The 14,943-nt window shown below is 40.3% G+C and overlaps 3 protein-coding genes across 3 annotated transcripts; 1 reads left to right on the plus strand and 2 right to left on the minus strand.

Annotated features, from left to right (window-relative positions):
• Positions 1–949: 949 nt before the first annotated feature.
• LOC125578129 lies at positions 950–1,979 on the minus strand. Its single transcript, XM_048740425.1, has 3 exons — positions 1,405–1,979; positions 1,226–1,324; positions 950–1,144 (listed from the first exon to the last, which is right to left on the minus strand). Exons 1-3 carry the CDS (start codon positions 1,492–1,494, stop codon positions 950–952), a joined length of 384 nt encoding a protein of 127 aa, XP_048596382.1. The 5' UTR covers positions 1,495–1,979.
• A 2,338-nt stretch (positions 1,980–4,317) lies between these two features.
• Positions 4,318–8,980, minus strand: LOC106392878. Its single transcript, XM_048740426.1, has 18 exons — positions 8,533–8,980; positions 8,292–8,432; positions 8,159–8,206; positions 8,014–8,082; positions 7,851–7,925; positions 7,687–7,755; positions 7,470–7,619; positions 7,308–7,379; positions 7,158–7,229; positions 6,957–7,091; positions 6,790–6,858; positions 6,610–6,696; positions 6,173–6,532; positions 5,661–6,089; positions 5,272–5,525; positions 5,104–5,185; positions 4,596–4,980; positions 4,318–4,499 (listed from the first exon to the last, which is right to left on the minus strand). Exons 1-18 carry the CDS (start codon positions 8,968–8,970, stop codon positions 4,318–4,320), a joined length of 3,117 nt encoding a protein of 1,038 aa, XP_048596383.1. The 5' UTR covers positions 8,971–8,980.
• Positions 8,981–12,171: 3,191 nt separating this feature from the next.
• On the plus strand, positions 12,172–14,540 carry LOC125578375 (meiosis-specific protein ASY2-like). Its single transcript, XM_048740904.1, has 2 exons — positions 12,172–14,107; positions 14,179–14,540. The coding sequence occupies exon 1, from the start codon at positions 13,084–13,086 to the stop codon at positions 13,918–13,920; it is 837 nt and encodes a 278-aa protein (XP_048596861.1). The 5' UTR covers positions 12,172–13,083; the 3' UTR covers positions 13,921–14,107; positions 14,179–14,540.
• Positions 14,541–14,943: the final 403 nt, after the last annotated feature.

Raw genomic sequence — 14,943 nt, forward strand, 5'->3', positions numbered from 1 at the left:
TCATCCAGTGTGTACTAGCTTGAAAACGAGGAAATTCAGGTGTGTCACAAATGGATCAATTGGTAAGGTTAACTAAGGTGGTACAGGGTAGGTATAGGAGGGTTTCTAGTTCGTATTGGCCTCTTCTTCTCGCTGTAGAAAAGGAAGCAAATCTACTGGCTGAGCATTTGCTTTCTTCTTCTTACCAACATGTGGCTTCCCCTTAATTAAAAATAAAGACAAAATTCAGGATCGTTTTATCTTTATACTTGAATGCCTTCCTAATATGAAGTAAAAATTTTTTATACCTTTTGCATGATCGTCTTGACTTGGTTTCACACTCTTACCCTGCTTTACTTCTATCTGTGAACAAAACCGATAATCAAACTATTGACCTGCTGAACTTCAATTAAGGATCTTATTCATTTTTATTACCTCTTTTGCCATTTTCCCAACACCATCTTCTGATGGACCAGCTGCTTCATTTTTCTTACAAGCGACAGCCTTCGCCTTCCCCTTTTGAATGACAAAAATTCAGATACATTTATATCTTAATTCCTAGTATGATGTATAAATTTTTCATACCTTTTTATCACCATCTCCTTCACTTGGATTCACACTCTGCGTCTGCTCTTCTTCCATCTGAAAATCAATACCGAGATATTAAACAAATGACATTATTTTTCAATTCAAGTGATCCAAGGCATTTGTTTTACCTTTTTGTCATCTCCCAAACACCATCTACCCATTTTCTTGGTTTTCGCATCTCAGAATGGTGGAAGTAAATTTGTTCTTTAGAATTGTTCAAAGAGACAAAACACGAGCCATCAAACAAAATGACTTTAACTTTTCCAGCGCACCAGGCACCATGTCGAACGCCTCCACGTCCTGCATTAGCTCATAACTTTTCTTCGCTCCAGATCTCTCAGGTGGTGGTTGAGGACGTATTCTGTCAATTGATACACGTGTCTCAACACTCCTTTTCCTCTTCTTTTCGTCCAGAGACGGGACGAGAGTACTCAACTTTCACCATCTCAACCCCATCAACCAAATATGTTGCCAACACATTTCCTGGATACCATTTATGACAAGTATTGTCATCTTGTGATGAAATCTCCACATTTGCTCCGATCTCAAAGGGATTTTGAACTCTGCTTTCTACATCCTGTGATGGTTTAGATTCAAGGATATCCAGTCATTTTGATAGTTGCTGAGTATTTATTAAAGGTTTTAATGAAAGTAATACCTTATTTTGCTCTGTTAAAAGATTTCTGCGAGCTCGGGTATTTGGCTGTGTGTCGGAAATGTTTGGTGAAATGATCTCATTCATAAGCTCGTGAGTCTCCTGAATTCAGGAATGGTTGAATGAACACGTACAAGGGCTTCCAAAAATTACTTGAAAAGTCCAATTTTTAAAGAAGGTACCTGCTGCGTCTGAATTGGAGTAAGGACTGGAGTCTCAATATTCTGTTGAGCTATTGGAGAACCAGGTGTCTCTTTCGTGATCTCATTCATAGGCTCTCGTGTATCCTGATGTCAGGAATGGGATTATGAACACGTACCAAATTCATAATTTTATAAATACCAACAGTTTTCAAAATTATACTTGCCTCATTGTTAAGTTGTTCATCTGCTTGATCTGCATTGGCTTCACCTTGTCTGGAAGCCGTCTCATGAAATGGAGTTGTGTCAGTCTGTGCAAGTACAACAAAAATTAGGAAGGCAAGCCTAAATATGTATAACATCTTCCAAAATTACTTGACAACTCAAAACTGAATCAAGAACTAGATAAACATTAATTTTAATTTCCGAAAAAAAAGTTACCTCATTGTTTGGAGTTTCATATGAAGTAACTCTTTGTAGTTTCTCTAGGTTTGTCACACGTTCTTTAATCTGTTTCCTGTCTTTTTCAATCAAACACAAACGATCGTTCATGATCCTTAAATTATCTCCCACCATCTCGCTGATTCTGTTGATCTTTGATTCCAAAGACTCCTCCTGATACGAAGAAGTAGAAGCTTGACTCATCCCTCCATTCCCAAACAGTAAAGATGCTCTTCTTATTTCTTCATTAGCACCGTATAGGTCTACTGACATGTTTCGCCAATCTCTAATTTTAAACTTATAACCTCTCTTGGATAAATCGGCCATGTCATCCAGATCTTTATTAGCTTCGTCTCCCATGCAAACATCATCTTCTGGATCATTAGAAATAGGAGGTAGGATGCATGTGACCTTAAGCTGAAACCATAAAAATAATTAGCTTTTAAATGGAGAATCATAAGGCAAACAGAAACAAGAAAAAAATAATGTAAAAACTTACATGATCTTTGATTTCAATTAGGAGACATCTATCAGCTGTGGAGAAGCTATTTGAAGGTACTTCTCACACAAAAATATTGGGGTAGAGACGGTTGAACGCTCAGAATAGGAACAACTTGACTGAATGCATACTGTAGCAAAGGTACTGACTCAAGTATCCATATAAGAAATGCCATAGGGAACCCTTGCAAATCATAATTGTTTTTGTCGAGGCTTTTGTCGACAGCTCTCTGAAGTGATTTTAACAGCAAATTATAAGCTGTTCTCCCCCATGGGTATGTCATCAAGACATCCATATCCTGCGCTATTTTCACATAATCCAAAGTAAAAGTTGTGCCACCGTCGAGAAGGCTCTTCTGTAGTAGTATGCTCTCAATCAGGAGGAGCATTGCAAGGCAGAATCTCTCATCAGAAGCATCTTCTCTTGTGTTTCTGAGCTGCTTCTCCACGTCCTTTACTGTATGAGTACGCCCTTTAGGAAGTCCCACTTAAATTTCTCGGTTCCTCTCGTGGTTCTCTTGCTTCACCACTACATTTCAAACCAGTCACCATGTGGAATTCTCTTATAGAGAACCTCATTGGCTGAGCACCAAAATGGAACCATGCTTCGTGTCTCTTCACTGTCTTGATGCTTTTGGTGAGAACTGCGTGCACTATCTTAGCTGATAATTTCAAAGACCTCTCTCCAAGCTTGATCACCGGTCCCAAAAACGTCCCTCTTATTCTGTTGAACTCATCATTTCCTAGAATTTCCTTAACAGTTTTGATATAAGCAACTATCGAGTGTTGGTTTATCGATATCGTCTTCTCTGGCTCTGATCCAATCGGATACCTCAGCTCAGGCAGTGCTAGTCTTAATGGTAATGGATCTCCCATCTTGTTTCTATCCTGCGTAAACAAGAAAAATTTTATTTGTCTAAATTAATTAAAATCCAATTTTCAGGAAGGGTTTCCTGAAAAAATACAAATCCTTCCGAAGTCTATACACATGCTTTCACATGAACTAGAATTCTACGAATCATATTAGGTTAAAACGAGCAAGTCTATACACAAGCAAAAACCAGGAGACCAATCTCTCAGAAAGAAAACACACATAAGGTTGAATCTGCAACATACCTTCAAGAGATAGAGCTCTAGAAATGGTTTTTCTCGGAGAATAGAGAGAGCTCGCGTAAAAGATCGAGAGAGAGAGAGTTCTGGAGATGGGTTTTCGTCGGAGATCGAGAGATATGGAGATGAGAGAGAGATTCGAGAGGCGGAGACGAGTGAGATTCGAGAAGTTTGAAACGGCGAGAGTGTTGAGACGGCAAGAGTTTTGTTTGTTTTTTTCAATCGAAATGTATTGTTTTGGAAACCTATCCTATATTAATTGGGTTAAGTATTATATGTAATATTCTTTAACAGATGATTCTCCTCAGACCAGCGGTTAAACCAAGGCTTTTTATAACTCAAAAGTCTCTCTATCCCCGGGTTCGATATGTGGTGGATTCAAAATCTATTTTAATTCTTTTTTGTGTTACAGTTTGGAGTTAAATAAAATTAAATGTAATCCATAACAGATGATTCTTCTTGGCCTAGTGGCTAAACTCCCACACTATCCAAATACGCAGACTCTCTCCCTCTGGGTTCGATCCTTTGTGGTTCTAAATTTTTGTTGTCTGTAAACATCACAATTTTAAGCTTACCATATACATGTCCAATCCTTAGTATATAATCTCATTTCATTCTTTTTTACATTTGAAACACTTAACTTTTTTTCTGGAAACCCATCCAGAAACAATATTTAACCTTCCAAGATATATGATACCCAAATAAAATACTTGATATCCTTCCAATCTTTCTTATGTAACCAGACGCCAACAACATAACAAAATAAACAGTCATAACTAAAACCGAGTCTTAACTAAAACAAAAAATGTTTTCATGCATCATTCTCATTTCCCAAAGCTCTCATCCACAAATTGGTTGAAGATCTCACAAGACAAGGTTCTCCTTAGCTCCAATGCATTGTCATCATTAATTTGTCATGTCTCCTATCTTCAATGACTGGCACTCCAGAATCTTGACAAGAAATATCCCACAGTTGAAAGGATGTTTTGTCTTGGGTAAACCTTGTGCCTGCTCAATCTCAAATGGAATCATCTTCACCTTATCTACCTCATCACCAGAAGATTCCACCAGCAGATTAGAAATCAACACTGTCATATTTAAAAATCAATATCAAGATAGAATCAGTTGAATATTTCAAACCAAGAAACAGATGAATACATCAAATACAGATTGTTTATACATACCTGCCAACTTTTTCACTTGAGGAATATCAATGCTGTTGCTTTCCTTTTGAAAACAATCATATACTGTGATTCTTTTCTTCTTCAAATGAATTTCCATCCCAATCCAGACATTGCTTTTTTTTCCAAGAGTAATCCCATACACAACATCAACATCTTCTCCCCATGTCTTCTCTGGATATACCTTCCCTCTCACAGTATCTTTAAATAAATCGTTGAAAATCTTTTTACCTTTGACCTTTTCTTTCTTGTAAGCCAAATCATCAGAGAGCAAGCAATGCAAGAACTCCATAGGTAGGAAGCACGCCTTTGGAATCTTGTAGTTGTGGAACCAAGCAGCATTCTCATTTCTTCTGCAATTTAGCATTGCAAAGGCTCCATCAATGTGCTGCAAAAAAAAAGGCAAACATTATCTAATTTGTTACTATATAATTTCCTGAAACTAAACAAATCCTTCCTGAATTTTTTTTAAAAAAAAAAGCTCAAGGCAAGAACATATGTAAACAAATACCTCTTTCTTAAGGTCCTTTTTTGCATTTTCCATGCTTTGAAAGAAAGATTTCCTTATCTTATTATCATTGATTGATAGGGACCTGCAGTCGATTAAAGATTCAAAGGAATTACCAACCTCTTATACATAAATATAAGAATATATAGACAAGGACAGAAACATGCTTACGTTTCATGCATGCCGGGCTTTAATGTCATCCAATTTTGAAGCCTTGAAAGCTTATGTTCCGCAGGAGTTGAAAACGGATCAACTGCAGGTATAATCTCAGGTATTACAGTTAAAGCCGGATTTCTGTCAGACTTGAATGGAGTTTTTGTGTCTCTAGATCGTTTAGGCACCCTCTCGCTCCTTCTTAGGAAAACATTATCCATTCCTGAATTTTGTGATGAGGCAGCAGCTTTCCTTTTCTTATCAGGCTTCACCTTTAATCAAACAATAGACACCAAGCAAAATATTATCAAATTTGTTGCAATCGGAATTTCTGGAAACCATTCCTGAAACTAAAATGTATGTATATCAAACAATTCACGTGAAGTATAATTCTAGTTATGATTTACCTTATCTGCCATCTTCCAGACTCCATCTTTCCATTCTCTATGAATTCGCAAATCTGAATGTTTGAATAGAATAGTTTCCATAGAAGTATAGAGACACACCGAGTATGTGTTATCACCAAGTACCATGCTAATTTGTCCGCTGCTCCAGCCATTGTTGTAGAAGGCTTCTACCTTATCCATCATCTCAAAGGATTTTTGGTCACTTGTTGGTGTTGCAGGACGTATTTTGTCAGCCGTGATAGTATCCTGAAGTTTCTGAAGTCTATGTTGGTCTGTGAAGAGTGTCGTGTACTCAACTGTCAGCTCCTCTAGTCCTTCACACAGTTTAAGATCAACAACCTTTCCTGGATACCATATTTCGTCATCAGTAGACAAAATTTCAACCTCTGCGCCTATTTGAAAGTGAGCTAGAAGCCTGCTTACTTCAACCTATTAAAAATGAAGATTCAGTAACATCAGCGGTTTTAAATTGTTAGAATAATAATTAAAGATCAAATATACTCGATGCATACCTCGTTTTTTTCTGAAAAATCTATAGCACTTGTCTGAAGATGCTCTGTTTGCTGAGTAATAGGCGGCATCTTCGAAACATATGTGGAAACTAGCTCAATAGTAGGTTCTGTAGTATCCTTGAGATTTTCTTCTGCTTGATTCTGCTCTGATGGTGTCTCATCGGATTGATCTCCCTCACTTGTCTGAAGGTGCTGTGTTTGCGGAGTAAGAGGCTGTGTCTTCGAAACATCTGTGGAAACTAGCTCAGTAGTAGGTTCTGTAGTATCCTTGAGATATTCTTCCGCTTGATTCTTTCTGCTTGATTGTGAATGCTCTCCTTCACTTGTAGAAAAATATTGGGTCGCAGTTTCTGTCTCACTCTATAAGACAAAAGTAAATGGTAAGAGTTAGTTGAATAGAAAAATATTACCTAAACATTTTAAATATTTCTTCTTACCAAAGCATTCTTATTTTCTTCAATAACTAGTGCAATTAGTGAAGACAATGGAGAGGAAGGTCTGTAATGCACAGCATGTGTATCCTCCTGTAATAACAGTAAAATAAAAGAGGTAGTTATGAAGAAGTTTCTACAATTTAAAATTCAAGTTGTACTTATGAAAGACATTTCTATGCTTACCTTTTTATTGTTTGCTGAAATGATCTCAGTCAATGGCTGTGTAGCCTCATACGTTTCCTCTGTTACCGTCTGCAAAAAAAACAAAAAAAAGTCAGGTAGGGGATCAAAAACACGTACAAAAGCTTTCAAACATTACTTGAAATCTCCAAGATTTTTTGAACATTTACCTGCTGTTTCTGAATTGGAGTAAAAACTTGAGCCTCAATACTCTTTGGAGATATTGGAGAAGAAGGTGTCTCATTCATTTCCAGTGTTTCTTTTTGCAAAACTTGAGTCTGAGCAGCAGGTGACTCAATCACAATCTGCAAAAAATATCAGGAAAGGCCATCATGAATACATTCAATTATAATTTCTAGAGTAAATATTACCTCATCATCTGGTTTTCCTTCTCCTTGATTAGTTTTGGGTGGCGTTTCATCAGTAGAGGTTTGTGTTTCCCTCTGCCAAAAATTAGAAAGGTCTATATATGTAAATCACCCAAAACTAATTGTAAACTCCAACTGTCATTGAGCATATACCTCTTTTGTCAGATTAGGAGTAAAAACTTGAGTATCAAGGGCAGGCGTGTCATCCGATGGCTCTCTCTCAATCTGTAAAAATTATCACGAAGTCAATCCAGAGTACGTTCTAAAGCTTCCAAACATTAACTTAAAAATCCAAGATTTTTTTTGACCATGTACCTGCTGAGTCTGACTTGGAGTATAAACGGGAGTTTCAATACTCTTTGGAGCTATTGGAGAAGAAGGTGTCTCATTCATTTCTACTGTTTCTTTCTGCAAAACTTGACTCTGACTAGCAGGTGACTCACTTGTTAATTTCTCTCTCACAATCTGCAAAAAAATATCAGGAATGGCCATCATGAATACATTCAACTATAATTTCTAGAATAAATATTACCTCATCATCTGGTTTTCCATCTTGATTAGGATTGGATGGCCTCTCACCGGTAGACGTTTCTGTTTCTTTCTGTCAAAAATCAGAAAAGCCTTTATATGTAAAAAAAATCACCCAAAACTAATTTGTAAACTCCAACTGTGAAAACAATATCATTGAGCATATACCTCTTTTGTCAGATTAGGAGAGAATACTTGAGTATCAAGGGCAGGAGTTTCATCATCTGATTCATTCATTGTGTCCTGCAAAAATCAAGAATGCATTCTAGAATATGTACAAAAGCTTCCAAATATTACTTCAAAACTCAACAATATTTTATTGGTTACATACCTCATTTGTCAAATTAGGCTGTTGAGACATTGGAGATAAAGGCGTCTCACTCGATGATTGCGTGTAATCCTGCAAAAATCAGGAAGGCATTCAGGATTTTGTACAAGAATTTCCAAATATTTTCTTAAAAATTTTGAGCATATACCTCATTTTGTTGAGACTTTGGAGATGCAGCTGATTCAATCATTGTCTCCTGCAAAAATCAGGAATGCATTCAAGAAGTACAAAAGCTTTCCAAATATTACTTCAAAACTCAACAATATTTATTGGTTACATACCTCATGTGTCAAATTAGGCTGTTGAGACATTGGAGATAAAGGTGTCTCACTCGATGGTTGCGTGTGAGACATTGGAGATAAAGGTGTCCCACTGGATGGTTGCGTGTGAGACATTGGAGATAAAGGTGTCCCACTGGATCGCTGTTTGTCAAATATTAGGAAGGCATTCAAGAATATGTACAAGATCTTCCAAAAAATACTTGAAAATGCAAATGTAAAAGAAGATGTTTTGAGAATTTACCTTTTGTGTCACGTTAGTGGGAAAAACATTGCTGTTTCCTTCCAACTCTGACACACGAGCTCTAAGATGTATGTTTTCTTCTTCCAGTAATGACATTCGATCCTTCATGCTCTTCAGATTCTCCTCCATTACCGTGATGATCCTGTTCACTTTTTCATTTACTGAATCCTCATCAATCGGAGTAGAAGCTTGGCCAGTCTCCTTATTTGCCATCATTTGAATAAGAGCATCCAATGTGTCAAATGTGTCTACACACCTATTTTCCCAGTCATCGGCTGTAATCTTGTACCCTTTCTTTGTTACATCTTTCACTGTTTCCAACTCGTCACTATATTTGTCTTCAATGGAGATATCATCTTCTGGATCATGAGGAATAGAAGGTAGTATGCAATGGACCTTCAGCTGAGAATATTTCAAAAAAAGACCAATGAGAAACATATTAAAAAGAAGAAGCCAAATAAACTGAGAAACATATACTTGGAAAAGCTTACCTTTGTATCAGCTTCAACCTGTAAAACCCTATCAAGTGATGGATTCTCTATCTCAGTGTATTTTTCACACAAGTAAGTCGGCCCAGGAACCTCAACTGTTGGTACACACTTACTGAACTTATTCCTTAGCAAAGGAATCGACTCTAGTATCCAAAGAAGGAATACTAGAGGATAACCTTGCAACTCAATTTGGATTTATTCTCCAAATGATTCGCGACAGCGTTTTGAATTGACTTCAGGAGCACAATGTAAGCCTCTTTTCCCCATGGATATGTCATATCCTGTGCATTTTTCGCATATTCCAAAGGAAAACTCCCTCCTTTGCTCTTCCGCAATAATATGCTCTCTACCAGGATGAGCATTTCGAGGCATATTCTCTCCTCAGAAGCATCTTCTCTTGTGTTTCTGAGCTGGTCCACCACGTCACTTAACTTATGACTACGCCCCTTTAGCAATTCCCAATTAAATCTCTCGGTTTCCCTTCGTGGTCCTTCTAATGCACCACTACATTTCAAGCCTGTCATCATATGAAATTCTCTTATAGAGAACCTCATTGGCTGCGCACCGAAATGGAACCAGGCTTCATTCTCCTTGACAGAAACGATGCTTCTAGTGAGAATGGCGTAGACTATCTTTGCTGATAACTTCAATCCTCTCTCACTGAGCTTCATTACAGGTCCCAGAAATGATCCTCAGACTCTTATCATCTCATCTGGTTTTAGGATGCTTTTGACAATAGAGATATAATCTGAACCAGAGTATTGGTTGATTGCTGACTTTTCTTTTGGCTGTGAACCAATAGGATACTTCAGCTCTGGCAGTGCTAGTTTTAGAGGTACTGAATCTCCCATCTTGTTTCTATCCTGCGTAAACAAGGAAAAAAAAATTTCAAACTTTTCTGGAAGGCTTTCCTGAAATAACACAAATACAAAACAACACAAAAGTCTTCATTTGCTTCGCTTGTTAATAAGAACGAGTAACACACAAATCAAAATCAAAACGCAAGCTTCCCAAATTTTAATTCAAAACCCTAATTTTAAAAAGTTACCGATTTTGAGAGTAGAGAGTGTGACGCTGATGATTAGATAGCCGGAGAAGATGATTATCGAGCCGGAGAAGATGATTAGCGAGCCGGAGAAGACGATTAGCGAGCCGGAGAAGATGATTCCCGAGCCGGAGACTTCGATTCCCGAGTCGGAGAAGATGATTCCCGAGCCGGAGACGACGATTCCCGAGTCGGAGAAGATGATTCCCGAGCCGGAGACGACGATTCCCGAGTCGGAGACGACAGTGCCGGTGAGGGTTTGAAGATTCCCGAGAGGAGACGACACGATTCGCGATCGAATGAAATGAAATGTTTTTTTTTTCTATTCTTATAACAAAGGTATAAAGGTAAATTACCCCTTTAATGAAACCTATTTTTGTGACTTCTGATCCTGAGTGCTAGTTTGGGGAGGAAAACTTCAAAAGGTGCTATTATTGACAATTGCCCATGTATTTATACAAATTTTCATAAAACTCTTGATATTCGCGGTTTTTTTTTTTTTCGTAAGTCTGGGTTCAGTGAAATAAAACAAAATTCAATTACTTGCAAGTCAAGCTTGTTGGTACTGCCATCAAGGAACTTATACTTATTTCTCAACTATGGTTGATAAAGGATTAGCACTTAGATGATGATATTAACCTTCAATTACATTTACACGAAGCTACATATGTAGTTTGTAAAACATTGGTCAGTTGTCTTTTTCTTCTTCTTCTTACTGATATGACCATCTTTTATGTGGAACATATGAGAATAACCACTCTATTATAAACTTGCAACATTGACACGGATCGATGGAACTTCAAGTGCTTCCACGAGTCTTCCTGCAGCGATCCTCACGCATCCCTGATTCCCATCGTCTCCATATGTTTTAAAGAAAATGTTGAACAGCTCTTTCAAAACACCACCGTTCCACCAATTCTCTCTCGAGCTTCCGTGTCTCAGCACATCCTTCCCGTTGCTTACCGTAAAAACAATCTCTGAGATCTCCCTCCTGAGACACTTCCCTGTGTTCTCGGTCGTGCTGACTAACATTTTCACCAGCTGCACGACCGTTTCAAGGACCTGTGACCTGGTAACGTCTGTGTTCTCATCCCACAATAGAACTTGGTCCACGTGCATGAAATCAATGATCCTCGGGAGAAAACCCCTTGTGTTGCCGAGGTTTCCACAGTTATCATGATCTTTCGCTAGCTTCTTCAGGATCAACAGTCCCAAACTGTTGAATCTACAGAATTCACAGTGTAGATTAGTCACAGAACACTTTTCTCTCCAATCTCATCAGGCGCTTCACCTGATGATCTCGTGCTCTCTAATAACGAAAAAATAGATTCCATTGCACCAGATATCCCAGCGACTCTTTAAGAGTTCTGCACTTCTGCTGTTTGCTAGCGAGTTTTGATAGTATATCAGCAGCTGATCTCCTAATCTCTTCCTTTTGCAGATCTTTTCACTTCAGCATCTCCACCAACTTAGTAACAACAAAAAAGTTAGCAACTGTGTCATCACTTATCTGTAAAGTCTATACATTTTGATTTGTAAAACCTTTCAACAACAGGGACGTTGATTATGATCTTCTCAAGTGTCTCATCCGAGTACCATTCATTGACTGCAAACTGTCTAAGAATCCTAACTCCGGTAAGCTGCTCATCAGAAGAGTTTGATCCAAAAAGCTCCATATCAAATCTCACATTAATCCATCTTCAAACCATAAATCCGCAATGTCTCCACATCGATATCCTGCAAATCAATCCAAGCATGAGAAGATGATTTTTGAAAAGTTAAACAAAACTAAAGATAAGGCCTTACGTTGATTCCATCAACCACCCAGAAGCTTTATAAGCCATGATATTTCTCGGAGAGACCACCAAGAACCAGTGATCTAGCAAATCATTAGCAAAGAATTTTTAAAAACCTTAAGGTCATATCAAATTCTTAAAAAAATTTAATAGCAGATTTGGAGTATGAAGCTCTGTGGACATGAGGACATAACCTGAACTATACAATACAACCGGGAAACCACTTCCATCACAAAAGGTTTAAAATTATATAATCAAGAAAGAGACTTGTATGTGTTTAAGGTGAGTTTGGTCTCGGGTGAAGTAAACAATACTAGAAATGGGTCGAACAGAGGCGTTTATTAGATTTCGAGATGATGTTATAAAGGTGGAGAAAGTAAAAGCAAGCCGGAGCTCGTGAGAGCTTAAACCGGAAAAGTACAAATAGCAGAGAGATGATTGTACGGATGATAAACCCTAATCTCGCCGCTAAGTTTGTGTAGCTAAGTGTCGATGCCTTTCTCCTTTACTTTCCTCTCCTTTTATACTCTGTTCAATTACCTTAACCTAATCTCCTTTTACCGATTGGGCCTTGTCGGCCCTTCGGGCCTGATTAGGAGGTGATCGCTCTGAGCCGCTTAGTCGATTGGTCCCGCTTCGTTTGCTCTCCGCTTCGACTAACAGCATTTCCTGGCTAAGCCGATACCCCGAGAATCGGCTTCCGAGCCGAGGTTGACTCGATCTGCTGGATTGGGCCCTTTGTTCGATGGGCTTTGTGGATGGGTTAAATCCATCCCCAACAGTAAGTCCCCCCCCCCCCAGTTCATTGATGGTCGAGCAATCGATCTTCGATGAATTTGGTATCTTTAGTTCGGAGAACAAAAGGTTCAATCCGAGCAAGTGACTGATCGTTGAGGAGTCAATCCGTTTAATCAACGCTTCTCAACCGAGGAAATGGATTGACGCATCTGTTTATCACGCGTTGCGATCGTGAGATAAACGCTTACGGATCGAGAAGACGGATCGACGCATCTGTCGATCACGCGCCTAATTGGGTTTAGGCCCACTTAGGCCTTATTAGGCGTAATGATGACGCCTTGATCCCTGCGCTTATCTCTCCCTATAAATAGCGCACCCCTCTCCACTTCTTTTCATTTTTCTCCGCAGCGCTAAAGGTACTTTCTCTCTCTACGCTCCTTCTCTCTCTTTATCTCTGTTTTTAGATCTGCGATTATCCGAGATGTCGTCGCATCGTTTGACGCGAGAACAAAAAGGAAAGGGGGCGGTATCTTCTCGGGATTCTGCTGAGAATCCTGACAGTATCCATCACGGAGCAATGATGGATACGGAGAATATGGACTTAGCGCAGCGTCTTTTGGTCTCGGAAGCAAGAGAACAGTTCCGGGGTGACGACGACGGTCAAGAAGCGGTCGACGCCTCGATTGTTCCGATCAGCTACTACCCCGGGAACATCTTCGCCGAGGAGAGCCCACTGGAGGTTTGGAGAATTCGACCTTCGGTCGTCGATGGACAAGATTGGTCCAACGTCGAGAGGACGAAGTCCACCGTGGAGTCGGTGGAGGCTATCCTCCGAGATCTCAATGCACACGGGGTCTCGTTCATCATTCCAAAGCGGGATCAGAGGCCTTGGTCACCCCCGAAGGGGTATCAGTGCATTTACGAGTCATATTTCCGGAACGACACGAAGCTGTGGTTCCCGATTCCTCGAATCGTCACGACTTATGCGTTCCGCAGAGGAGTTGCTTTAAGCCAGCTGATGAATGGGTCTCTTCGGTTGATGGTGGTTCTATCGGTAATTGCGGCCGAGGCGGGGACGTCGATGAGTGTGAGGTCGTTTGAAGAGTTGACCTCGGTTTCAATTTCCGATGATGGGCTCGTCTCGACGAGGATGCGCCCAAACTACAACGTGGTCACGGGGTACCCGACCAAAACCTCGGATTGGCAACGTTCGTACTTCTATGTGAAGTCGAACAGGTCAGCGTTCGAGGAACCTCCGAAGTCTGGTTATCGCGTTCTTTGGAATGCGGAGATGGATACTGCACACTGCCTTTCGTGATGATTGTAGCGTGTGCTCGTCTAACGTGTGTCTTTCTTCTCTTTTTTTTTAGTTGGTCACCCGAATCTCGCCACGTACCCCGAGGATTGGAGGGAGAGTGCTCGAATTGTTGCGTTGCAGAAGCAAGATCACGGGGAGGATTTTACTCGGGAGAGAATTCAGAGATCTGTAGACCGGATTGCCAACCGTAAGTTTCCACTACCTTTCTATGTTTTCGAGTAAATGAACGATGTCTATTAAGGATTTCTCTTTTTGTAGAAAGCTGGATCTCGGACCCGTATCCTCATATTAACCAATCGACATCGAAGAGATTATCCCTCTTTACGAGAGCCGAGCAGAAGGAGATCAACCGAGCTAAAACGATGAAGCAACTACCAGACCTTAGTCTTATTGTAGCCGGGAAGATCGGTGCCAAGCGAGGCGCTTCTGAGAGCAGGGTTGGTCCTTCGGGACTGAAGGTCGTAGAGGCGACTCCAATTGCCACTGAGCAGGCGCGTACTGGCGGCTCCTCGCAGGGTAAAAGCTCGAAGAAGAGCAAGAAAAGTGCCGGGGGTCCGAAGGATTCCTCCGAGCCGGAACATCCTGGTGCGGATGGTTCTTCTAAGAAGGGGGGGGGAAAAGGAAAGCCGGGGACCCGCCTACTGAAGATATTCCCAAGAAGAAGAGGATGAAGAAGAAAGAACTAGCTCCGCCCCGCTCATCCTCGGTCTGCGAAGAGGAACTTCAGGTTCTAGTTCGTGAAACTATCCCTGAGGTTGGGACCTCGGAGGATGATGAGAACGAGACCATCGCCCTCCGCCGACGGAGACGGGAGAGTCGAGTCACCGAGGAGGTATCCCGTGGAGCCTTGGCCGGTGATCTGCGTTCTACTGAGGTTCCGAGGGGAATATCGACTTCGGGAGGACAACGGGACCGCTTGAGGAATGAGTCCCCTGCTCATGTCACGGAGGGATCTGAGACCCGAGTATCCGGTCGCCCTAAGGAAACCCCGGCAGATGGGTTCAGATTCGAGTTTAACCGTGA

The sequence above is a fragment of the Brassica napus genome, chromosome A9 (genome assembly GCF_020379485.1).
Source record: "Brassica napus cultivar Da-Ae chromosome A9, Da-Ae, whole genome shotgun sequence".
NCBI lineage: Eukaryota > Viridiplantae > Streptophyta > Magnoliopsida > Brassicales > Brassicaceae > Brassica > Brassica napus.

Bases quoted from the DNA above. Each gene is read 5' to 3' on its own strand.
- LOC125578129 (XM_048740425.1), bottom strand. From the start codon at position 1,494: ATGAATGAGATCACGAAAGAGACACCTGGTTCTCCAATAGCTCAACAG. The intron at 1,325-1,404 runs GTACCTTCTTTA...TCCTGAATTCAG, and splicing joins CTCCAATTCAGACGCAGCAG to GAGACTCACGAGCTTATGAA. The intron at 1,145-1,225 runs GTATTACTTTCA...AAACCATCACAG, and splicing joins TTTTAACAGAGCAAAATAAG to GATGTAGAAAGCAGAGTTCA.
- LOC106392878 (XM_048740426.1), bottom strand. From the start codon at position 8,970: ATGTTTCTCATTGGTCTTTTTTTGAAATATTCTCAGCTGAAGGTCCAT. The intron at 8,207-8,291 runs GTATGTAACCAA...TGATTTTTGCAG, and splicing joins AGCCTAATTTGACACATGAG to GAGACAATGATTGAATCAGC. The intron at 6,697-6,789 runs GTAAGCATAGAA...CTGTTATTACAG, and splicing joins TTTCAGCAAACAATAAAAAG to GAGGATACACATGCTGTGCA.
- LOC125578375 (XM_048740904.1), top strand. From the start codon at position 13,084: ATGTCGTCGCATCGTTTGACGCGAGAACAAAAAGGAAAGGGGGCGGTA.